Here is a 27122-nt window from a genome sequence, read left to right on the forward strand (position 1 = left end):
TGGGGATGATCAGTGAGATAGATATACTTGCTGGAACGCGTGCCACGAGTGGGTGTGGTTATCTTGACCAGTGAGCTGAGATAAGGCAGAGATTTACCAAGCAAATACTTATAGATGACCTGGAGCTAGTGGGTCTGGCAACGAATATGTAGCGAGGGCCAGCCTATTTTCTACATTGTAGAACTTTAGTGAAGACATCAAAACTATGAAATAACACATAGCCATCCTTTGCCTTAATGTCAGCTTTGCACACTCTTGGCATTCTCTCAACCAGCTTCATGAGGAATGTTTTTCCAACAGTCTTGAAGGAGTTCCTACATTTTATGCTGAGCACTTGGTGGCTGCTTTTCCTTCACTCTGAGGTCCAACTCAACCCAAACCATCTCAATTGGGTTGAGGTCGGGTGATTGTGGAGGCCAGGTCATCTGATGCAGCACTTCATCACTCTCAAATAGCCCTTACACAGCCTGGAGGTGTGACGCAATCTCAACTACTCTCCACTTTGCCCTCACCCACCTAGAAAATAAGAATATATACGTATGTGAGATTGCTGTTCATTGACTACAGCTCTGCGTTCAACACCATTGTGCCTCCTGGTTCTAAACACCTCCCTCTGCAACTGGATCCTAGACTTCCTGATGGGCCCACCCCAGGTGGTATGGGTAGGCAACATCACCTTAGCCACACTGACCCTCAACACAGGGATCCCACAGGGGTGTGTGCTTAGTCGGGTACTTCCTGTTCACCCATGACTGCGTGGCCACACACGACGGTGGTAGGCCTGATCACCAGCGACTATGAGTCAGCCAACAGGCCGGTCCAAACACACGCGACGCGCCTCTTCCCCCTCAGGAGTTTGAAAAACTTTGGCATGGGCTCTCAGATCCTCAAAGTTCTATAGTTGTACCAGTGAGAGCATTTTTACTGGCTGGATCACTGTCTGGTATGGCAACAACACCGCCCTCAATCACATGGCACTACAGAGGGTGATGTGGACAGCCCATTACATCACTGTCGGGTATGGCAACAGCACCGCCCTCGATCACATGGCGCTACAGAGGGTGGTGCAGACAGCCCAGTACATCACTGGGGCTGAGCTCCCTGCCATCCAGAACATCTATATCAGGAGGTGTAGTAAGAAGGCCCGGAAAATCGTTAAAGACTCCAACCACCAAAGCCATAGACTATTCTCTCTGCTTCTGCACAGCAAGCATTAGCGGTGCATCAAGTCTGGCACCAACAGGCTCTTTAACAGCTTCTATCCCCAAGCAATACGACTGATAAATAGCTAACAAAATAGCTACACGGACTATCTGAGTTGACCTTTTATGCTCATTGGCCTTTTTATTTTTGTCTCTATGTCCACTCACAGGGCTCTACACACACAGACACACTGATACTCCAACACACACAAACACTCACTCACACATAATATGTACATACATTTATACTGACTCTACACACACACACACACACACACACACACACACACACACACACACACACACACACACACACACACACACACACACACACACACACACACACACACACACACACACACACACACACACACACACACACACACACACACACACACACACAAGCTGCTGCTACTCTGTTTATCTTATATCCTGATGCCTAGTCTCCTTACCCCTATACATATCTACCTCCATCACTCCAGTATCCCTGTCCCCTTACCCCTATACATATCTACCTCCATCACTCCAGTATCCCTGTCACCTTACCCCTATACATATCTACCTCCATCACTCCAGTATCCCTGTCACCTTACCCCTATACATATCTACCTCCATGACTCCAGTATCCCTGTCTCCTTCCCCCTATACATATCCACCTCCATCACTCCAGTATCCCTGTCTCCTTCCCCCTATACATATCTACCTCCATCACTCCAGTATCCCTGTCCCCTTACCCCTATACATATCTACTTCCATCACTCCAGTATCCCTGTCACCTTACCCCTATACATATCTACCTCCATCACTCCACTATCCCTGTCTCCTCCCCCCTATACATACCTACCTCCATCACTCCAGTATCCCTGTCACCTTACCCCTATACATATCTACCTCCATGACTCCAGTATCCCTGTCTCCTTCCCCCTATACATATCTACCTCCATGACTCCAGTATCCCTGTCACCTTACCCCTATACATATCTACCTCCATCACTCCAGTATCCCTGTCACCTTACCCCTATACATACCTACCTCCATCACTCCAGTATCCCTGTCACCTTACCCCTATACATATCTACCTCCATCACTCCAGTATCCCTGTCTCCTTCCCCCTATACATACCTACCTCCATCACTCCAGTATCCCTGTCACCTTACCCCTATACATACCTACCGCCATCACTCCAGTATCCCTGTACATTGTAAATATGGTATTGGAACTGACCCTGTATATAATATGTTACTTATTTATTGTGTCCTTCATATTTCTTCTTTTTTCTTCTTAGTATTATTTTGTTATTGATTATTGCTTTGTTGGGTTTTGAGTTTGCAAGAAAGGCATTTCACTGTCCTTGTGCATGTGACATTAAAACTTGGAGCTTGATCTATATTACTCTATCTACAGTATCTTTATACTCTATCTACAGTGGCTATATACTCTATCAACAGTATCTATATACTCTATCGACAGTATATTTATATTCTATCTACAGAGGCTATATACTCTATCTACAGTATCTATATACTCCGTCGACAGTATTTAAACTCAGCAAAAAAAGAAACGTCCCTTTTTCAGGACCCTGTCTTTCAAAGATAATTCGTAAAAATCCGAATAACTTCACAGATCTTCATTGTAAAGGGTTTAAACATTGTTTCCCATGCTTGTTCAATGAACCATAAACAATTGATGAACATGCACCTGTGGAACGGTCGGTAAGACACTAACAGCTTAAAGACGGTAGGCAATTAAGGTCACAATTATGAACACTTAGGACACTAAAGAGGCCTTTCTACTGACTCTGAAAAACACCAAAATAAAGATGCCCAGGATCCCTGCTCATCTGTGTTCACGTGAGTTAGGCATGCTGCAAGGAGGCATGAGGACTGCAGATGTGGCCAGGGCAATACATTACAATGTCCCTACTGTGAGACACCTAAGACAGCGCTACTTGGAGACAGGACGGACAGCTGATCTTCCTCACAGTGACAGACCATGTGTAACAACACCTGCACAGGATCGGTACATCCGAACATCACACCTGCAGGACAGGTACAGGATGGCAACAACAACTGCCCGAGTTACAACAGGAACGCACAATCCCTCCATCAGTGCTCAGACTGTCCGCAATAGGCTGAGAGAGGCTGGACGGAGGGCTTGTAGGCCTGTTGTAAGGCAGGTCCTCACCAGATATCACCGGCAACAACGTCGCCTATGGGCACAAACCCACCGTCGGACTGGACCCACCGTCCAGGACTGGCAAAAAGTACTCTTCACTGACGAGTCACGGTTTTGTCTCACCAGGGGTGATGGTCGGATTCACGTTTATCGTCAAAGGAATGAGCGTTACACCGAGGCCTGTACTCTTGAGCGGGATCGATTTGGAGGTGCAGGGTCCGTCTTGGTCTGGGGCGGTGTGTCACAGCATCATCGGACTAAGCTTGTTGTCATTGCAGGCAATCTCAACGCAGTGCGTTACAGGGAAGACATCCTCCTCCCTCATGTGGTACCCTTCCTGCAGGCTCATCCTGACATGACCCTCCAGCATGACAATGCCACCAGCCATACTGCTCGTTCTGTGCGTGATTTCCTGCAAGACATGAATGTCAGTGTTCTGCCATGGCCAGCGAAGAGCCCCGATCTCAATCCCATTGAGCACTTCTGGGACCTGTTGGATCTGAGGGTGAGGGCTAGGGCCATTCCCCCCAGAAATGACCGGGAACTTGCAGGTGCCCTGGTGGAAGAGTGGGGTAACATCTCACAGCAAGAAATGGCAAATCTGGTGCAGTCCATGAGGAGGAGATGCACTGCAGTACTTAATGCAGCTGCTGGCCACACCAGATACTGACTGTTACTTATGTTACTTATTTTGACCCCCCCCCCTTTGTTCAGGGACACATTATTCAATTTCTGTTAGTCACATGTCGGTGGAACGTGTTCAGTTTATTTCTCAGTTGTTGAATCTTGTTATGTTCATACATATATTTACACATGTTAAGTTTTCTGAAAATAAACGCAGTTGACAGTGAGAGGATGTACATTTTTTTGCTGAGTTTATATACTGTATCTACACTATCTACTATATACTCTATCACAGTATCTACTATATTCTCTATCTATAGTATCTCTATATACTCTATCTACAGTATCTACTATAAACTCTATCTACAGTATCTACTATATACTCTATCTACAGTATCTACTATATACTCTATCAACAGTATCTACTATATACTCTATCTACAGTATCTACTATATACTCTATCTACAGTACCTACTATATACTCTATCTACAGTATCTACTATATACTCTATCTACAGTATCTACTATATACGCTATCTACAGTATCTATATATCTATAGTGTATATATACACTGAGTGTATATAACATTAGGAACACCTTCCTAATATAGAGTTTCATCCCCCTTTGCCCTCAGAACATCCTCATTTCATCGGGTCATGGACTACAAGGTGTCGAAAGCATTCCACATGGATGCTGGCCCATGTTAACTCCAATGCTTCCCACAGTTGTGTCAAGTTGTCTGGATGTCCTTTGGGTGGTGGACCATTCTTGATACCCATGGGAAACTGTTGAGCGTAAAAAACCCAACAGTGTTGCAGTTCATGACACACTCAAACCGGTGCGCCTGGAACCTACTACCATACCCCGTTCAAAGGCATTTAAATATTTTGTCTTGCCCATTGACCGCCTGAATGGCACACAAACACAATCCATGTCTCAAATCCTTCTTTAACCTGTCTCCTCCCCTTCATCTACACTGATTGAAGTGGATTTTAAAGGTTACATCAATAAAAAAAACATACTGTAGCTTTCACCTGGATTCACCTGGATTCACCTGGATTCACCTGGATTCACCTGGATTCACCTGGATTCACCTGGTCGGTCTTTGTCATGGAAAGAGCACTTGTTCCTAATGTGTTGTGCACTCAGTGTACGTATCTACAGTATCTGTCTATCTATTACACTAGAAAAGTGAGTTCACAGTAGATCAGTGTAGCGAAATGTTGGGAGGGGGGGTGAGCTATGCAGCCATAGAAGAGTCCGTTGTAGAGGTAAAGGATGAGAGCTGTATAGAGTGAGATCAGTGTGGGAGTGTGTGGGTTGACATACTGTGGTGGTGCTGGGGGTTGTGGTAGACTGGGCTGTTGGGGATGAGAATGGGACTGACTGCATCTCAGCTGGCACGCAAAGCTGACAGACTTCTGTGGTAACCTGGGCAACTGCCGCTGTCTACTGTCTCTGAGCTGAACCTCCCTCTACAGAATGAATGGAGGGTGTGGTGAGTACGTCTAGTGTTTAGAGCGTTATGGCGTACATGCATATGTGTGTGTGTGTGTGTGTGTGTGTGTGTGTGTGTGTGTGTGTGTGTGTGTGTGTGTGTGTGTGTGTGTGTGTGTGTGTGTGTGTGTGTGTGTGTGTGTGTGTGTGTGTACAACAAGGTATGTACTCACTACTGTAAGTCGCTCTGGATAAAAGCGTCTGCTAAATGACTGAAATGTAAATGTGATGTGTGTGTGTGTGTGTGTGTGTGTGTGTGTGTGTGTGTGTGTGTGTGTGTGTGTGTGTGTGTGTGTGTGTGTGTGTGTGTGTGTGTGTGTGTGTGTGTGTGTGTGTGTGTGTGTGTGTAAAAATAATAAAGTAGGACACTGGCGATAATTGATTTATCTTGTGAACTGATTGGGCTCAAAAGTGCAAATGTCATGGGCTCAAAAGTGCAAATGTCATCTTTCATCATATATTAACAGAACAGAGCTAGTGAATCTGATACATTATTGATATCAGTTACATAAAGGGTTTGTATAATTATAACACATGGCCTTTAGACTGGCCCAAAATGTCTCTAAAGACCTGCACACTGTTTCAATGTGGAGAGAGAGACCAGTGTAGGAAGTCTGCTGTGGCATATAGTAAGGGCCTGCCTGGCCATTAAGCCCTGGTAACACTGCTTACTGCCCTAGCCATCATCATCCGTGCAGCCTGTCATTAAGATCTATTGATCCTCCCAAGACACCACACTCAACACGATGCTATGTTATAATGGGTGATCACGCAAAACCATATACTGTTTCACTGGAAGAGCAATTCATGGAAAAGGAAGCGGTGGAACATTTACAGTCATGTCCAAAAGTATTGGGACATTGACAGATTTCTGTTGTGGTTTTGGCTCAGTACTCCAGCACTATGGATTTAAAATCAAACAATGACTACAAGGTTAAAGTGCAGACTGTCAGCTTTAATTTGAGAGTATTTTTATCCATATCGGGTGAACCGTTTAGAAAGTACTGCACTTTTTGTACATAGTCCCCCCATTTTAGGGGACCAAAAGTATTAGGACAAATTCACTTATAGGTGTATTAAAGTAGACAAAGGTTCAGTATTTGGTCCCATATTCCTAGTACTCAATGATTACATCAAGTTTGTGACTCTACAAACTTGTTGGATGCATTTGCTGTTTGTTTTGTTTGTGTTTCAGATCATTTTGTGTCCAATAGAAATGAATGGTACATATTTTGGAGTCACTTTTACTGTAAATAAGAATATAATATTTTTCTAAACACTTTTACATTATTGTGAATGCTACCATGAATAAATCAGGAATAATGATGAATGAGAAAGTTACAGCATAAATATCATACCCCCCAAAATGCTAACCTCCACTGTTATTGTAATGGTGAGAGGTTAGCATGTCTTGGGGGTATGATATAAAATGCTAACCTCCCCTGTTATTGTAATGGTGAGAGGTTAGCATGTCTTGGGGGTATGATATAAAATGCTAACCTCCCTTGTTATTGTAATGGTGAGAGGTTAGCATGTCTTGGGGGTATGATATAAAATGCTAACCTCCCTTGTTATTGTAATGGTGAGAGGTTAGCATGTCTTGGGGGTATGATATAAAATGCTAACCTCCCCTGTTATTGTAATGGTGAGAGGTTAGCATGTCTTGGGGGTATGATATAAAATGCTAACCTCCCCTGTTATTGTAATGGTGAGAGGTTAGCATGTCTTGGGGGTATGATATAAAATGCTAACCTCCCCTGTTACTGTAATGGTGAGAGGTTAGCATGTCTTGGGGGTATGATATAAAATGCTAACCTCCCCTGTTACTGTAATGGTGAGAGGTTAGCATGTCTCCAAAGCGCTGTACTTTTGAGACAAAAAAAACAAAAAATGTGTTACTGTCCCATATATGTTTGGAGCTGACTGTATGTTCTATGCCATGGTCACTAAAATGATATTCTAACACAAACATTGCATGAGATATAGAGATGGAGAGAGAGAGGAAAAATAGTGAGGGAGACATGGAGCAGGAGAGAGAAGGAGAGAGATGAGAGATATAGAGAGAGAGAGAAAGAGAGAGCAAAAGAGAAAGAGGAGAGGGAGAGAGAAATAGAGAGAAACGGTCCCGAAATGCTAATGTTCCCTGCTCGTCCCCGACAGCTGGCCTGTGCTGTTTGACATGTGTGATGAATGGTGTATCATTGGTACTGCTGCCCTCTCCACTAATGGCACCAGTCCAGAGACAAAGGCAAGAGGAAAAACCCAGCAGCACCAGCAAAGGATGCTTCCTTCAATTAACGCACCCCAGCAGCTCCCTTCCTCCTACACACACACACACACACACACACACACACACACACACACACACACACACACACACACACACACACACACACACACACACACACACACACACACACACACACACACACACACACACACACACACAATCATCGATGCTCATATCTCACTGCAGTGTTGACGGGTATCTGCTGAGCACAGCTTATTTCCCTCTGCTCTGATAGTTGCTGTGTGTCTCTCCCCACTTGCCTCTAGTCACCCGCGTCTCACATGTGGCAATTACTACAGACACATGGAGCTGTAGAGGCTTTTTAGGGTGTGGAGTGGCAAGACACAGAAGAAAAACAGAGCACTCAAGTGACAGGTGAAAAATGAGGGGAAAAGGAAACAGAAAAACATCCAGGAAAAACATGGGGAAAGAGGAAAAAGATGCTTAGTTGGCAAAGAATGGGGCAGTCATTACTCACCCTGCACCCGGGCTGTTTGGGGACTGAGGCTGGAGCTCTTTGGAGCTGAGGCTGTTTGGGGCTGAGGCTGGCGCTCTTTGGAGCTGAGGCTGTTTGGGGCTGAGGCTGTTCAGAGAGAGAGAGAGAGAGCGAGAGAGAGAGAGAGAGAGAGAGAGAGAGAGAGAGCGAGAGAGAGAGAGAGAGAGAGAGAGAGAGAGAGAGAGAGAGAGAGAGAGAGAGAGAGAGAGAGAGAGAGAGAGAGAGAGAGAGAGAGAGAGCGAGAGAGAGAGAGAGAGAGAGAGAGAGAGAGAGAGAGAGAGAGAGAGAGAGAGAGAGAGAGAGAGAGAGAGAGAGAGAGAGAGAGCGAGAGAGAGAGAGAGAGAGAGAGAGAGAGAGAGAGAGAGAGAGAGAGAGAGCGAGAGAGAGAGAGCGGTGAAACAGGGATGCAGCTTGAGCCCCACCCTCTTTAACATATATACAGTTGAAGTCGGAAGTTTACATACACCTTAGCCAAATACATTTAAACTCAGTTTTTCACAATTCCTGACATTTAATCCTAGTAAAAATCCCTGTCTTAGGTCAGTTAGGATCACCACTTTATTTTAAGAATGTAAAATGGCAGAATTATAGTAGAGTGAATGATTTATATCAGCCTCTATTTCTTTCATCACATTCCCAGTGGGTCAGAAGTTTACATACACTCAATTAGTATTTGGTAGCATTGCCTTTTAAATTGTTTAACTTGGGTCAAACTTTTCGGACAGCCTTCCACAAGCTTCCCACAATAAGTTGGGTGAATTTTGGCCCATTCCTCCCGACAGAGCTGGTGTAACTGAGTCAGGTTTGTATGCCTCCTTGCTCGCACACACTTTTTCAGTTCTGCCCACACATTTTTTATAGGATTGATGTCAGCACTTTGTGATGGCCACTCCAATAACTTGACTTGGTTGTCCTTAAGCCATTTTGCCACAACTTTGGAAGTATGCTTGGGGTCATTGTCCATTTGGAAGACCCGTTTGCGACCAAGCTTTAACTTCCTGACTGATGTCTTGAGTTGTTGCTTCAGTATATCCACAGAATTTTTCCTACCTCATGATGCCATCTATTTTGTGAAGTGCACCAGTCCCTCCTGAGGCAAAGCACACACACAACATGATGCTGCCAACCCCTGTGCTTCACGATTGGAATGGTGTTCTTTGGATTGCAAGCCTCCCCCTTTTTCCTCCAAACATAACGATGGTCATTATGGCCAAACAGTTCTATTTTGTTTCAACAGACCAGAGGACATTTCTCCAAAAAGTATGATCTTTGTCCCCATGTGCAGTTGCAAACCGTAGTCTGGCTTTTTCATGACGGTTTTGGAGCAGTGGCTTCTTCCTTGCTGCGCGGCCTTTCAGGTTATATCGATATAGGACTCGTTTTACTGTGGATATAGATACTTTTATACCTGGTTCCTCCAGCATCTTCACACGGTCCTTTGCTGTTGTTCTGGGATTTATTTGCACTCTTGGCACCAAAGTACGTTCATCTCTAGGAGACAGAACGAGTCTCCTTCCTGAGTGGTATGATGGCTGCATGGTCCCATGGTGTTTATACTTGTGTACTATTGTTTGTACAGATGAACGTGGTACCTTCAGGCATTTGGAAATTGCTCCCAAGGATGAACGAGACCTGTGGAGGTCTACAATTTTTTTCATGTCTTGGCTGATTTCTTTTGATTTTCTCATTATCTCAAGCAAAGAGGCACTGAGTTTGAAGGTACGCTTTGAAATACATCCACAGGTACACCTCCAATTGACTCAAATTATTTCAATTAGCCTATCAGAAGCTTCTTAAGCCATGACATCATTTTGTGAATATTCCAAGCTGTTTAAAGGCACAGTCAACTTGGTGTATGTAAACTTCTGACCCACTGGATTTGTGATACAGTGAATTATAAGTGAAATAATCTGTCTGTAAACAATTGTTGGAGAAATTACTTGTGTCATGCACAAAGTAGATGTCCTAACTGACTTGCCAAAACTATAGTTTGTTAACAAGAAATTTGTGAAGTGGTTGAAAAACAAGTTTTAATGACTCCAACCTAAGTGTATGTAAACTTCTGACTTAAACTGTACCAACGAATTGGTGATGGCACTAGAACAGTCTGCAGCACCTGGCCTCCCCCTACTAGAATCTGAAGTAAAATGTCTACTGATGATCTGATGCTTCTGTCCCCAACCAAGGAGGGCCTACAGCAGCACCTAGATCTTCTGCACAGATTCTGTCAGACCTGGGCCCTGACAGTAAATCTCTGTAAGACAAAAATAATGGTGTTCCAAAAAAGGTCCAGTTGCTAGGCCCGCAAATACAAATTCCATCTAGACACCGTTGCCCTAGAGCACACAAAGAACTATACATACCTCGGCCTAAACATCAGCGCCACAGGTAACTTCCACAAAGCTGTGAACAAGCTGAGAGACAAGGCAATAAGGGCCTTCTATGCCATATTGGGTAAAAATGCCATTTTATCTCTGTTCTTTTTTAGTCAGGTCAGTAAAAAAATATAAATTACGGTCCCATTCTGATTTGCTTCTAACAGTACCAAAAGTTTGAACAGGACATATTAGAAATAGTTTTAGTTACTTAGCACCGTGGTCCTGGAATTCTCTCCTGAACATTTTAAAATGTGATGATCTAGTTACGTTGGTGGTGTTTAAATACTTGATCGATGTATATATCATAGAAGAGTGTAATTGTTTTTAGTCAAGACGTTTGTGTTTTTAATGTACAATTTTTTTGTTTATAGTTTTGTTTAATGTTGTGTTAGTGTATGTAAGTTGTTTTGTCTGAAACGTTGTTCCCTCTGCTGCTATTGGACCAGGTCTCTCTTGGAAAAGAGATGCTATCTCAATGAGAAAAAACCTGTATAAATAAAGGTAAAATAAAAAATCTAAATCAAAAGGAACATAAAATTCGACATACCAAAAAAATACTTGCTAAAAATACTTGAATCAATTATAGAACCCATTTGCCTTTTATGGTTGTGAGGTCTGGGGTCCACTCACCAATCAACAACTCACAAAATGGGACAAACACCAAATTGAGACTCTGCATGCAGAATTCGGCAAAAATATCCTCAGTGTACAGCGTAAAACACAAATGCATGCAGAGCAGACTTAGGTCAATACCCACTAATTATCAAAATCCAGAAAAGAGCGATTAAATTCTACAAACACCTAAAAGTAAGCGATTCCCAACCCTTCCATTACAAAGCCATCACCTACAGAGAGATGAACCTGGAGAAGCAGACCCCTAAGCAAGCTGGTCCTGGGTCTCTGTTCACAAACACAAACAGACCCCACAGAGTCCCAGGAAAGCAACACAATTAGACCCAACCAAATCATGAGAAAAAAAGATAATTACTTGACACATTGGAAAGAATTTACAAGAAAACTGAGCAAACTAGAATGCTATTTGGCCTTAAACAGAGAGTACACAGTGGCAGAATACCTGACCACTGTGACTGACCCAAACTTAAGGAAAGCTTTGACTATGTATAGACTCAGTGAGCATAGCCTTGCTATTGAGAAAGGCCGCCATAGGCAGACATGGCTCTCAAGAGAAGTCAGGCTATGTGCACACTGCCCACGAAATGAGGTGGAAACTGAGTTGCAAATTCTAACCTCCTGCCAAATGTATGACCATATTAGAGACACATATTTCCCACAGATTACACAGATCCACAAAGAATTCAAAAACAAACCCAATTTTGATCAACTCCCATATCTACTGGTTAAATACCACAGTGTGACATCACTGCAGCAAGATTTGTGACCTGTTGCCACAAGAAAAGGGCCACCAGTGAAGAACAAACACCATTGTAAATATTTATTTTCCCCTTTGTACTTTAACTATTTGCACATTGTTACAACGCTGTATATAGATATAATATGACATTTGAAATGTCTTTATTCTTTTGGAACTTCTGTGAGTGTAATGTTTACTGTTAATTTTTGTTGTTTATTTCACTATTGTATAATTTCTACTTCACTTGCTTTGGCAATGTTAACATGCAATTTCCCATGCCAATAAAGCCCTTAAATTGAATTGAATTGAGAGAGAATCAGAGAGAGCAGAAGAGACAGAGAGAATAATATAACATTTGAAATGTCTATATTATTTGAAAACTTTTGTGAGTGTAATGTTTACTAATGTTTCTCTTGTTTTTTCCCTTTTGTTTGTTTATTTCACTTGCTTTGGCAATGTACACATATGTTTCCCATGCCAATAAAGCCCTTTGAATTGAATTGAGAGGGAAAAAGAGAGAATTGAGAGGGTGAGTAGTGATTTGGGGAGTTTTAGGGAATGGCAAATGTAACTTATTCGTAACTTACTTTCTCTTACGAACACATACTTGTAGGTGTGTTTTTTTAGAGGAGAGTGGGGAGCTATTTGGATTGCCTATTCCTCAATCTGTTGGCTGGAAAGACCCCTTATAGGGTTGAGGTACCCTTATACTTGCCTGTTTTAAAGTTCCAGACATAGAGAATTCAGAACAGAGAGGAAGAGAGTCAGAAAGGAGAACGAGTGAGGGGGGGGGGGGGAGAAAACAAGAGTGAGAGAGAGGGAGAGAAATGTAGAGAAAGCTGAAAAATATTAACATGAATAATTGCTGTCATTTAGGTGGAGCGGAGAGAGGGAATGGGATAATGAAATTATTTAACGAACTATAACAGCCTTTTATTGGTTTTTAATTACATGAGTCATCGTTCCTTAATGCCATCAGACTAGCTGGCTTTCACATTACAAATTAGACGGAGGTCCGTCTATACTAAAGAGAACATCACACAAAGTAGCCTGTAAGAACACATATACAGAACATACCAAATGATGGTGTAACCTAACATTCACATGAGACATTAGCTTAATACAGTAACAGCTAACTAAGTTGCAATAATGGACTTGTTAAGGAGACAGTTTGTACGAGTTTTCCCTCCAAGCGGTTATCAATGCCTCGTTCTGCCACCTTTGTTGACTCTATTTGGTCACATCTCGGTGTTCAAAAAGTAAAAAGATAAAAGGCAGTATCTGAGCCACAGTTCTATCTAACTATTTTAAAGTTAAGTGTTAATCAAAGCGAGTGTGACTGTCTTAATGATTTGATGGATTTGGCGTTTGATGTTGGCCCTCCAAGATGAACAGAATGTTGATTGCTTTGACATAGAAAGCACAGCTGAGTCAGGCAACCTCTCGCAAACACATACAGCACATACATACACACACACAGACAAGGACACACACACACACACACAAACATCACGGAAGGAAAACACCAATACCGACACTATTCTTTATAGAGACTTCAGAGTTTTTCTCTTTCTCTTGGAACAAAATATGTCCAGAAAGCCATACTCAAGATGACAAACAATGTAAAAATGGTACAGGAACTTTAAAGCTGAGTTTGAACGATGCTGATATTGTGTATAACACCTTGTCAATCAACAGAGTGAAAGGCAAGGGTTCACATTTGTTTTAATATTTTATTTATTGGTAGTGATCCAGGTACAAGGAAAGAAAATTACTTTGACTTATCTTACAGGACATGGGGATGGGACTTGTAAAAGTTTTCTTGTTCTTGGACAAGGACATGCAAGTGAATACAGAAGGTTGTTTACAGGAAAGATATGAGAATGTATAAATTGCATTGGAGAGAGGGTATCCCCTTGCCCCGCACTGTAAAGAAAGACAACTTCCTATTTTTGCCTTTCTTTAATCCTCTTTTTTTGCAAAAAGGCAACACACAGATCCAACAATACTGAGAAAAGTAACAAAAGAGAGGGAAAGTACTTCTCAACCCCCCAAAAAAGAACATGTGTATCTATTGTCGTATCAAGCAAATGAGGAAAATATCGCTCTTTGTGTTTGGAAAAGGTTTTAGTTTCTTTTGTTTTGAGATGAGAGGAAGCAGAGTAGTTAACATGCAGGACCGAGTGTCTCGGGTATCTCTGACAACTAATGACTCAGCATTGCACCTGGAGAGACCATCAAGTCCTTTTGGCCTAGCTCAGGGATGGGCAACTCCAGTCCTCAGGGGGCCTGATTGGTGTCACACTTTTGCCTCAGCCCCCACTAACACACCTGATTCCAATGATCAACCAATCATGACCTTCAGTTTTGAATGCAATTATTTTCATCAGCTGTGTTTTCTAGGGATGGAGACAAAGTGTGACAGCACCCCGCCCCTGAGGACTGGAGTTGCCCATCCCCAGCCTTCTCCGACAGAAAAAGAAAAAAAATACATTTTATTTAATATTCCACAAATCTTTATGCATATTTCACAATATACCTTTTTATTATCATTTTAATAAATACAAAACAACAACACAGTGATTTAAAGGAAAACCATGAGTATTAAAAAGACAAAAAACGCAATAGACATTAGAAATATCGATATTAATTTGGTATGTTCTGTTACTGACATCTTGCCTTAAGGTGGATGGACCAGCACTTTAAACTTGGAATTAAAACCACTGGCGAAAATAAATTAAACAGGACAGCATCGGACATAAAAGAGGAATATCTTTCAGCAATGAAACTGGAATGAAATAACCGAGTGGAGATGCATATGAATATATACACATATATACACACATACATGAACACCGCCAGAATGTAAAATAACCTGAGATACTCCTTGCACCTCATTTCCAGAACACTGGCCACTAGGTTGATGATATGATATGACAGTGACATAAACGCGACAGTACAACAGCATATCTGACAAAGCCTTCCGTTTCCTTTCCAACTCTCCTTTTATAAACATTAAGCAGTACTAAAGAAGACACAAAATAAACAGTCATTGAACCAGTAAAATTGTGAACGTTGATTTTGAAAACATTATTAAGCAGTATTTTTGAGTCCATAAAAGGCATACAAAGAAACAGGCTTTTAAAAAAATGATAAGAACATTGTTTGAAAAGATACAAATTGAACATCTGGGGCTGAATAGTTCCATGCGGCCGGCAGAAGGAAAACGTGTTGTGACTGTTAGGCAGATAGAAAGTAGTGGTCTATGCTGTAGAGACAGAGGCATTGGGATCTGCTACTGCAGGTGGCTCTTCTCCATTCTGACTGTACTCTACCTGCCTTCCTCTCCACTATCTGATGCATTCTGGGAATTTGAGTCCCAATAGGAAGTCTAGTTAGTGCTCTATTGTATGCTAATCAGAACACAGTACCATACTTCAGGGCAGGGACTGCAGTGCTCCAACTGAAACAGATACAAACAGGCCACTGTGTTGTTTTCCATGGGATGCCATGGATGTGGAGTGCATTAAGGGCTCTAAATTAAGCAAACATCATTTAAAATGGATGACAAAATAAACTTTTGACTTTTGGACAAAAAAAAGGACCTATCCTAAACCTTCTTTCCTGGCAATAGAGAAATCCTTTAGCATCAATGTTAGTTCTTTCTACTGCGTTCAACCCAACCCAGAGTTTATCAAAAGGAAGTCCTTTGTCAGTGTTAGATTATAGATTAGACCTTCTGAACCATGGCTTTGAGGCTCTTCATAGTGTATTTTAAGTGCTGTGGCTTCAGTGACTAGATTCTATTGGTGTACAGCTGGTTGAACACACACCTGCCACACTTGCAGATGTTGACTTTGTGTAATCTACTGTAAATCCATTTTGGTAGACGGATTATACACATGATCTTCAGATGAAAACAAAAACTCTAGAAATCAATGAAAATATAATCAAAGAAGATGAGATGAAGATAGAATCAAATAAATTGTGTTCAAACGCTGGAATGAAGATGAGGGCCCAGCTAGACGTCCATTGTGGCTGTGTTATGTTCTGAAAACAATACAATGCCTGGACAGCCTCACAACTGCCAGCTCTAACAAGTCTATATCAGCCCATTTGTAGGACTATACGGTTTACAATAGAATCAGATTATGTAGGATCGAAGCTAATCCAATAATCAACTCATAGTTAGAGGAGACAAGTCATCATCTTGCTCATAGCCTCTGTACACATTGAACAAGCCCCCCCTCTCTGCCTCTTCTCCGGCCCCCTACCTCAAAGACACTAACAAACCCTATCTTCTTTCTGATTAGTCCTAACTTGGGAATGGGCATCCATTTAGTTGCTGTCCGTAAGCAACCCCTCACTCTTTAATATCTCTCTGTACATTAGTATATAATTTCTCATCTCTCTACAGAAACTCCTCTTCAAATGTTCGTCCGGTTCTTCCTGTCAGCAGGAGCTATGCTTTTGTGCTTATCACCAAAAATCGCAGTGCAAAAAAACAATAATTAATAATAATAATTATAATAATGAATCAATGATAGCTATTAACAAATGATGGATTATAAAACAATTATTTTATGGCACAACAGCCTATCAATTAAAATATAATACAAATGACTAGATTTAGCCAACAGTATGGAAAGAGGATGCTAAAACTGAAGTAGGCTTGCATAGCAATGCAACAACAACGTAAAGAATCTATTTACAGGAAACAAGATTCCATTTTTTCCCCAAGGAAGGTTATTTTGAAAATGAGTTTTCTCATATAGACATTTTAACTGTTTTGTTTACTTGCTATTGTCTGACTGAAAAACAATAAAGGTGGGAGGTGAGAAATAATTTTGTTGAGGACAACAACATAGTGGGATGTACAGTATGTATGTCTGTGTTTATACATCACATTTACAGTTCTGTTATGGTGGTCATCATCGTCATCTTCCTGCTCCTCTCCTCTGATAATACACAAAGAAGGACAAAGTTCATTGCACCAGTCGGGTGAGGCTTCATTCTGATGAGGACGACGAGGCTTTCTCCAGTTCAGTTCAGATCCTACTGCAGGCAGGTCACTCTGTGAGAGAGACAGAGAGAACAGCAATGTCAGGACAAAGCAATATCTTTGTCAAAATGCTATACATTAAATCAATATAGTTACCTATAGTATCACAACGCCTTCTTGCAAGAAGATAGTAAACAAGAATGGTGTGATACGTACATAACTCGCCCGCGTAATGTCCAGGTCCGTTGGTCCCCAGGAAGTCGCTGTGGTCTGTGGCAGCCCGTTGGTGTGGCCCTCGAGGTCCCTCTCCCTTGCGTGGCCCCGTGGAGCCCTTGGAGGAGGCTGTCCCAGAGGAGCTGTGGCCCCCGGCGGAGGGGAACGATGGTTTACTGTAGGGGGGAAGGCACCCCGCTTCTGGACAAACACACAGAGGGAAACAATTCATATTGTCACTACTAACCCTAAATGTAGTCGGGAAGTTGACACTTTTTTCTTTTTTCTTTTAATTTAACCTTTATTTTACCAGGCATGTCAATTAAGAACACATTCTTATAATACGTGCATTGCAAGAAGAAAAAGGGCTCCTGTGGGGCTGGGGGCAAGGTGAATACATTCTCATTCACTGAAATGACATGGGGAGGGGCAACAAAAGCATAGAGCGTTTTACAACATGGTGGTTTGTAGATTCATTATGGGGCTAGGTATGTGTTTGGGCAGGCGCAGGTGGATTGGCCGGGTGGTGGTGGTTGCAGAAGGTGCTAAAGTGAGACAGAGAGCCTGTTGGCAGACCTCCCTTCTAATGACATCTGCAGTGTGTTGGTGCCAGCAGGCAGTGTGGGCTCACACATGGGTCCCTCAGCTAACACCCTTTTGAAGGGGAGAAAGGCAACTACAGAGGGGTTAGTGTCTGCTGTGACACCCCCTGCTGCAGATCATTATATTGTAGCTCTGACCTGCTGTGACACCCCTGATACAGGTCATTATATTGTAGCTCTGACCAGCTGTGACACCCCTGATACAGGTCATTATATTGTAGCTCTGACCAGCTGTGACACCCCTGCTGCAGGTCAGTATATTGTAGCTCTGACCTGCTGTGACACCCCCTGCTGCAGGTCAGTATATTGTAGCTCTGACCAGCTGTGACACCCCCTGCTGCAGGTCATTATATTGTAGCTCTGACCTGCTGTGACACCCCCTGCTGCAGGTCAGTATATTGTAGCTCTGACCAGCTGTGACACCCCCTGCTGCAGGTCAGTATATTGTAGCTCTGACCTGCTGTGACACCCCCTGCTGCAGGTCAGTATATTGTAGCTCTGACCAGCTGTGACACCCCCTGCTGCAGGTCAGTATATTGTAGCTCTGACCTGCTGTGACACCCCCTGCTGCAGGTCAGTATATTGTAGCTCTGACCTGCTGTGACACCCCCTGATACAGGTCATTATATTGTAGCTCTGACCAGCTGTGACACCCCGTGCTGCAGGTCAGTATATTGTTGCTCTGACCTGCTGTGACACCCCCTGATACAGGTCATTATATTGTAGCTCTGACCAGCTGTGACACCCCTGCTGCAGGTCAGTATATTGTAGCTCTGACCTGCTGTGACACCCCCTGCTGCAGGTCAGTATATTGTAGCTCTGACCAGCTGTGACACCCCCTGCTGCAGGTCAGTATATTGTAGCTCTGACCAGCTGTGACACCCCCTGCTGCAGATCATTATATTGTAGCTCTAGGAACACAGCATGGTGAGGTCTAATGACAACACACACAGACAGGATAGGAACACAGCGTGGCGAGGTCTAATGACAACACACACAGACAGGATAGGAACACAGCGTGGTGAGGTCTAATGACAACACACACAGACAGGATAGGAACACAGCGTGGTGAGGTCTAATGACTCCATACACAGACAGGATAGGAACACAGCGTGGTGAGGTCTAATGACTCCACACACAGACAGGATAGGAACACAGCGTGGTGAGGTCTAATGACTCCATACACAGACAGGATAGGAACACAGCATGGTGAGGTCTAATGACTACACACACAGACAGGATAGGAACACAGCGTGGTGAGGTCTAATGACTCCATACACAGACAGGATAGGAACACAGCATGGTGAGGTCTAATGACTCCATACACAGACAGGATAGGAACACAGCGTGGTGAGGTCTAATGACTACACACACAGACAGGATAGGAACACAGCGTGGCGAGGTCTAATGACAACACACACAGACAGGATAGGAACACAGCGTGGTGAGGTCTAATGACTCCATACACAGACAGGATAGGAACACAGCATGGTGAGGTCTAATGACTACACACACAGACAGGATAGGAACACAGCGTGGTGAGGTCTAATGACTCCATACACAGACAGGATAGGAACACAGCATGGTGAGGTCTAATGACTACACACACAGACAGGATAGGAACACAGCGTGGCGAGGTCTAATGACTACACACACAGACAGGATAGGAACACAGCGTGGTGAGGTCTAATGACTACACACACAGACAGGATAGGAACACAGCGTGGTGAGGTCTAATGACTCCATACACAGACAGGATAGGAACACAGCATGGTGAGGTCTAATGACTACACACACAGACAGGATAGGAACACAGCTTGGTGAGGTCTAATGACTCCATACACAGACAGGATAGGAACACAGCATGGTGAGGTCTAATGACTACACACACAGACAGGATAGGAACACAGCGTGGTGAGGTCTAATGACTACACACACAGACAGGATAGGAACACAGCGTGGTGAGGTCTAATGACTACACACACAGACAGGATAGGAACACAGCGTGGTGAGGTCTAATGACTCCATACACAGACAGGATAGGAACACAGCATGGTGAGGTCTAATGACTACACACACAGACAGGATAGGAACACAGCTTGGTGAGGTCTAATGACTCCATACACAGACAGGATAGGAACACAGCATGGTGAGGTCTAATGACTACACACACAGACAGGATAGGAACACAGCGTGGTGAGGTCTAATGACAACACACACAGACAGGATACGAACACAGCATGGTGAGGTCTAATGACTCCACACACAGACAGGATACGAACACAGCTTGGTGAGGTCTAATGACTCCACACACAGACAGGATACGAACACAGCGTGGTGAGGTCTAATGACTCCACACACAGACAGGATAGGAACACAGCGTGGTGAGGTCTAATGACTCCACACACAGACAGGATAGGAACACAGCGTGGTGAGGTCTAATGACTCCACACACAGACAGATGGGTAGAGTGGTGGAGTAGCCGCTGTTTGTCTGAGAGGGGAAAGCTGGGGAATTAGAATGCATCTGTGTGGCTGGGGCCTCCTCCCTGGACTGGGCTGCAGCCGGACACCATTGCAGACAACTACAGGCTGTGTGAGTGTGTGTGTGTGTGTGTGTGTGAGTGTGTGTGTGTGTGTGTGTGTGTGTGGGGGGGGGGGGGGGGGGGGTCTGGAAGACAAGTACAAGTGGCAGACAGTGCAATCTGTTCATGGGAGCCCAGTCTCCTCTGAGATTGAACACCAGGGTTTAGTAAAGGGTCTGGTCTGCCAAGGCACCGCGGCCATCAGGACCCTGCTGTCACACAGTTAAGGGCTCTGGATCTCTCTCTGTACAGCAATGGCTGCTGACCTAACCACGGGTCTACTCGCTCCATACTCTGGTGTGAAATATGAGTTCTATGTTACTGTTCTAAAGTAATGTTCGCTCACATCCAACACACTGCCACAAGTGCAGGATACAATACATTGGCATCTGCAAATTAGAATGAACACCTGCACACTGAGTGGAATTTGTGGATCAGGTCTGAGTCTTTCTGACAATGTGCTGGCATTCTGATTTGCTTCTACCCTCCAGTCCTGTACCTGTTTTGTGTCCCCTGCGTGGGTCGTCTCCTCGGTCCATGGATGCTAGTCTGTCCTGGGCCTGGCGCTCCAGAGAGGTGCGTGTCTGTCTGTCCATGCAGCTCTTCATCTCCTCCAGCCCAGACAGGGGCATGGCGCCACACATGGGCTGGCGCTCCAGGGACGATGCCTGCCTCTCGGCTGGGGGGCCCATTCCGCCTACACTACGGGCCCCCTGGATATACCCTGGTCCCTGGATGGGCGGGGGGTCAGGGGGAGGAGGTAGGTCTGGGAGGGAGGGAGGGAGGCGTGATGTGGTTAACTACAAGGTTACAGTCTGGTGATATATCAGTAATCAGTCAATCAGTATTAATCAGTAATTGTAATGTAGTCCAAGTCCTCATAGATCAGGGCTCTCCAACCCTGTTACTGGAGAGCTATCCTCCTGTAGCTTTACTCCAACCCTGTTACTGGAGAGCTATCCTCCTGTAGCTTTACTCCAACCCTGTTACTGGAGAGCTATCCTCCTGTAGCTTTACTCCAACCCTGTTACTGGAGAGCTATCCTCCTGTAGCTTTACTCCAACCCTGTTACTGGAGAGCTATCCTCCTGTAGCTTTACTCCAACCCTGTTACTGGAGAGCTATCCTCCTGTAGTTTTACTCCAACCCTGTTACTGGAGAGCTATCCTCCTGTAGCTTTACTCCAACCATGTTACTGGAGAGCTATCCTCCTGTAGCTTTACTCCAACCCTGTTACTGGAGAGCTATCCTCCTGTAGCTTTACTCCAACCCTGTTACTGGAGAGCTATCCTCCTGTAGCTTTACTCCAACCCTGTTACTGGAGAGCTATCCTCCTGTAGCTTTACTCCAACCATGTTACTGGAGAGCTATCCTCCTGTAGCTTTACTCCAACCATGTTACTGGAGAGCTATCCTCCTGTAGCTTTTCTCCAAACATGTTACTGGAGAGCTATCCTCCTGTAGCTTTACTCCAACCCTGTTACTGGAGAGCTATCCTCCTGTAGCTTTACTCCAACCCTGTTACTGGAGAGCTATCCTCCTGTAGCTTTACTCCAATCCTGTTACTGGAGAGCTATCCTCCTGTAGCTTTACTCCAACCCTGTTACTGGAGAGCTATCCTCCTGTAGCTTTTCTCCAACCATGTTACTGGAGAGCTATCCTACTGTAGCTTTACTCCAACCCTGTTACTGGAGAGCTATCCTCCTGTAGCTTTACTCCAACCCTGTTACTGGAGAGCTATCCTCCTGTAGCTTTTCTCCAACCCTGTTACTGGAGAGCTATCCTCCTGTAGCTTTACTCCAACCCTGTTACTGGAGAGCTATCCTCCTGTAGCTTTACTCCAACCCTGTTACTGGAGAGCTATCCTCCTGTAGCTTTACTCCAACCATGTTACTGGAGAGCTATCCTCCTGTAGCTTTACTCCAACCATGTTACTGGAGAGCTATCCTCCTGTAGCTTTTCTCCAAACATGTTACTGGAGAGCTATCCTCCTGTAGCTTTACTCCAACCCTGTTACTGGAGAGCTATCCTCCTGTAACTTTACTCCAACCCTGTTACTGGAGAGCTATCCTCCTGTAGCTTTACTCCAACCCTGTTACTGGAGAGCTATCCTCCTGTAGCTTTACTCCAACCCTGTTACTGGAGAGCTATCCTCCTGTAGCTTTTCTCCAACCCTGTTACTGGAGAGCTATCCTCCTGTAGCTTTACTCCAACCCTGTTACTGGAGAGCTATCCTCCTGTAGCTTTACTCCAACCCTGTTACTGGAGAGCTATCCTCCTGTAGCTTTACTCCAACCCTGTCCAGGAACAGGGTTAGAGTTAAAACCTAAAGGATGGTATCTCTCCAGGAACAGGGTTAGAGTTAAAACCTACAGGATGGTATCTCTCCAGGAACAGGGTTAGAGTTAAAACCTACAGGATGGTATCTCTCCAGGAACAGGGTTAGAGTTAAAACCTACAGGACGGTATCTCTCCAGGAACAGGGTTAGAGTTAAAACCTACAGGATGGTATCTCTCCAGGAACAGGGTTAGAGTTAAAACCTACAGGATGGTATCTCTCCAGGAACAGGGTTAGAGTTAAAACCTAGAGGATGGTATCTCTCCAGGAACAGGGTTAGAGTTAAAACCTACAGGATGGTATCTCTCCAGGAACAGGTTTAGAGTTAAAACCTACAGGATGGTATCTCTCCAGGAACAGGGTTAGAGTTAAAACCTAGAGGATGGTATCTCTCCAGGAACAGGGTTAGAGTTAAAACCTACAGGATGGTATCTCTCCAGGAACAGGGTTAGAGTTAAAACCTACAGGACGGTATCTCTCCAGGAACAGGGTTAGAGTTAACACCTACAGAATGGTATCTCTCCAGGAACAGGGTTAGAGTTAAAACCTACAGGATGGTATCTCTCCAGGAACAGGGTTAGAGTTAAAACCTACAGGATGGTATCTCTCCAGGAACAGGGTTAGAGTTAAAACCTACAGGATGGTATCTCGCCAGGAACAGGGTTAGAGTTAAAACCTACAGGATGGTATCTCTCCAGGAACAGGGTTAGAGTTAAAACCTACAGGATGGTATCTCTCCAGGAACAGGGTTAGAGTTAAAACCTACAGGATGGTATCTCTCCAGGAACAGGGTTAGAGTTAAAACCTACAGGATGGTATCTCTCCAGGAACAGGGTTAGAGTTAAAACTTACAGGACGGTATCTCTCCAGGAACAGGGTTAGAGTTAAAACCTACAGGATGGTATCTCTCCAGGAACAGGGTTAGAGTTAAAACCTACAGGATGGTATCTCTCCAGGAACAGGGTTAGAGTTAAAACCTACAGGATGGTATCTCTCCAGGAACAGGGTTGGAGTTAAAACCTACAGGATGGTATCTCTCCAGGAACAGGGTTAGAGTTAAAACCTACAGGACGGTATCTCTCCAGGAACAGGGTTAGAGTTAACACCTACAGAATGGTATCTCTCCAGGAACAGGGTTAGAGTTAAAACCTACAGGATGGTATCTCGCCAGGAACAGGGTTAGAGTTAAAACCTACAGGATGGTATCTCTCCTGGAACAGGGTTAGAGTTAAAACCTACAGGATGGTATCTCTCCAGGAACAGGGTTAGAGTTAAAACCTACAGGATGGTATCTCTCCAGGAACAGGGTTAGAGTTAAAACCTACAGGATGGTATCTCTCCAGGAACAGGGTTAGAGTTAAAACCTACAGGATGGTATCTCTCCAGGAACAGGGTTAGAGTTAAAACCTACAGGATGGTATCTCTCCAGGAACAGGGTTAGAGTTAAAACCTACAGGATGGTATCTCTCCAGGAACAGGGTTAGAGTTAAAACCTACAGGATGGTATCTCTCCAGGAACAGGGTTAGAGTTAAAACCTACAGGATGGTATCTCTCCAGGAACAGGGTTAGAGTTAAAACCTACAGGATGGTATCTCGCCAGGAACAGGGTTAGAGTTAAAACCTACAGGATGGTATCTCGCCAGGAACAGGGTTAGAGTTAAAACCTACAGGATGGTATCTCTCCAGGAACAGGGTTAGAGTTAAAACCTACAGGATGGTATATCTCTCTAGGAACAGGGTTAGAGTTAAAACCCACAGGACGGTATCTCTCCAGGAACAGGGTTAGAGTTAAAACCTACAGGATGGTATCTCTCCAGGAACAGGGTTAGAGTTAAAACCTACAGGATGGTATCTCTCCAGGAACAGGGTTAGAGTTAAAACCTACAGGACGGTATCTCTCCAGGAACAGGGTTAGAGTTAAAACCTACAGGATGGTATCTCTCCAGGAACAGGGTTAGAGTTAAAACTTACAGGACGGTATCTCTCCAGGAACAGGGTTAGAGTTAAAACCTACAGGATGGTATCTCTCCAGGAACAGGGTTAGAGTTAAAACCTACAGGATGGTATCTCTCCAGGAACAGGGTTAGAGTTAAAACTTACAGGACGGTATCTCTCCAGGAACAGGGTTAGAGTTAAAACCTACAGGATGGTATCTCTCCAGGAACAGGGTTAGAGTTAAAACCTACAGGACGGTATCTCTCCAGGAACAGGGTTAGAGTTAAAACCTACAGGATGGTATCTCTCCAGGAACAGGGTTGGAGAGCCCTGTTATAGATAATGAGTAAGTTGTGTCAGTGGTAACTCTTTCCTGAGACAAAGTTCTGGGAAGCTTCTGGTTCAAACACCGTGCCACCCCGGTGTCTTCTCTTACCGTCTGCACTGGCGTCTCTCCTGTGGGGCGCCGTGCCCTGTCCCCGGGGCTTGCGGGTGGGCCGGGCAGCCCTCTGGTGGCCCAGGCTATGTGTGCCCACCGTGCTGCCATCTGTAGAGAAGGGACTGCTGGGCCGGGGCCGGTGGGACAGCCCTTTACCTAGAGGAGGGGGAGAGAAGAAGACAGAGAGGCCACTGGGTTAGTGGAGGTACTGAGAGGAACATGGAGAGAGGGGGGTTAAGGAGCATGCCTGGGAAGAGAATGTTGATTTCCAAGCAGGAAGCTCGCATGATCCCATGGAAGGTTCAGTTAGTTAATCAGTCAAATGTCAGAAATCCTCAAAAGCACACCATTATTTTGACAATGAGAAAGTACAGGCAGTGTTAGAAGCCTGCAAAGAAATCACCAGTGTTCACCCAGATAATTGCCCTCTATCCCAAGTTCATAGGAGTCAGAGTGCAAAGCTGGAGGAAGGTTAGAGTTGAATCAAGGTTTGTATCCTTTGTTCAGCCACATATTGTAGAGCCATGCAGATTCTCCACCAAACAGCAGCAGAGCGGAGAAAACACCAGCCAGCAGATGGCAGGAAGTAGATCAATCTCCTTCTGGGTCATATAGAGGTTCCAGAGAGAACAGGGTGGAGGGGCTTCACTCCTCATATACCAACCTCTCTTGGCCAGGCTGGTGCCCTCCAGGTGGTAGCCTGCCTTGTCAGCGGCTGCCACCAGGGCCTGGGCGAAGCTACAGTGGGTGTAGAGGGACCCGTCAGAGGAGCTGCCCACACTGGACCTGTGGCTGGAGTAGTGACGGTCATCTTCCTCTGAGGCTGACCCCCAGCCGTTAACCATGGACCCTGAAGGACACCGCCAGCTAGAGCATCAGAGATGTGCATGTGTGTGTGTGTTCACAAATCAAGTAATCATTTTTGATATTCAACCGCACCATGTTTATAGCCTCCAGACCCCAACCGAGGAAATTCCACGGACACAAAAGCCCTTGAATGATCTTCCATACTGAACATCTTCACTGTGGCTATAGGTTTCAATGGATTTATGTGCTGTGTAATCTTATAATGAGAGTTAATATCAAGTTTAATCTCAGATGGGTTTCTCTGTGCTGCTGGGACTGTTCTGGCATGTCACTAGTAGTTTTCTACACTCATTCTCTTCTGGCCTGCCCCTCTCGTCACAGACACACACACACACACACACAGATACACACATATAAACATGCACACACACACACAAACACGTTGATGGACAGCATAACCGGGGCCTCTTGAGTTTGGCCTTCCTTTGATAGAGAAAAGTAACACACCTGTCCAGAGCGGAGTCCCAGTATTACCTCAGGTGACACACCTGTCCAGAGCGGAGTCCCAGTATTACCTCAGGTGACACACCTGTCCAGAGCGGAGTCCCAGTATTACCTCAGGTGACACACCTGTCCAGAGCGGAGTCCCAGTATTACCTCAGGTGACACACCTGTCCAGAGTTGAGTCCCAGTATTACCTCAGGTGACACACCTGTCCAGAGTGGAGTCCCAGTATTACCTCAGGTGACACACCTGTCCAGAGTTGAGTCCCAGTATTACCTCAGGTGACACACCTGTCCAGAGCGGAGTCCCAGTTTTACCTCAGGTGACACACCTGTCCAGAGTTGAGTCCCAGTATTACCTCAGGTGACACACCTGTCCAGAGCGGAGTCCCAGTATTACCTCAGGTGACACACCTGTCCAGAGCGGAGTCCCAGTATTACCTCAGGTGACACACCTGTCCAGAGCGGAGTCCCAGTATTACCTCTGGTGACACTGCTGGGCTAGACAATCTGGACCCTCTCTTTCTAAAATTATCCCCGAAATTGTTGTAACTTCTTTTACTAGCCTATTCAAACTCTCTTTTGTATCGTCTGAGATCCCCAAAGATTGGAAAGCTGCCGTGGTCATCCCCCTCTTCAAAGGAGGAGACACTCTAGACCCAAA

At 44.6% G+C, this 27122-nt stretch overlaps 1 protein-coding gene across 1 annotated transcript in view; it reads right to left on the reverse strand.

Annotated features, from left to right (window-relative positions):
- Positions 1–13783: 13783 nt before the first annotated feature.
- The window catches only part of LOC120028486 (roundabout homolog 2-like), a 375145-nt gene continuing 361806 nt past the window's right edge, over positions 13784–27122 (reverse strand). The window contains exons 23-27 of the mRNA XM_038973690.1: positions 25813–25998; positions 25146–25304; positions 20937–21203; positions 17255–17452; positions 13784–17110 (exon numbers count right to left, since the gene is read on the reverse strand). Of these exons, the coding sequence (XP_038829618.1) occupies positions 17109–17110; positions 17255–17452; positions 20937–21203; positions 25146–25304; positions 25813–25998 (812 nt within the window). The 3' untranslated portion in view covers positions 13784–17108. The remainder of the gene's footprint in view (positions 17111–17254; positions 17453–20936; positions 21204–25145; positions 25305–25812; positions 25999–27122) is intronic.

Source organism: Salvelinus namaycush, chromosome 34, assembly GCF_016432855.1.
Source record: "Salvelinus namaycush isolate Seneca chromosome 34, SaNama_1.0, whole genome shotgun sequence".
NCBI lineage: Eukaryota > Metazoa > Chordata > Actinopteri > Salmoniformes > Salmonidae > Salvelinus > Salvelinus namaycush.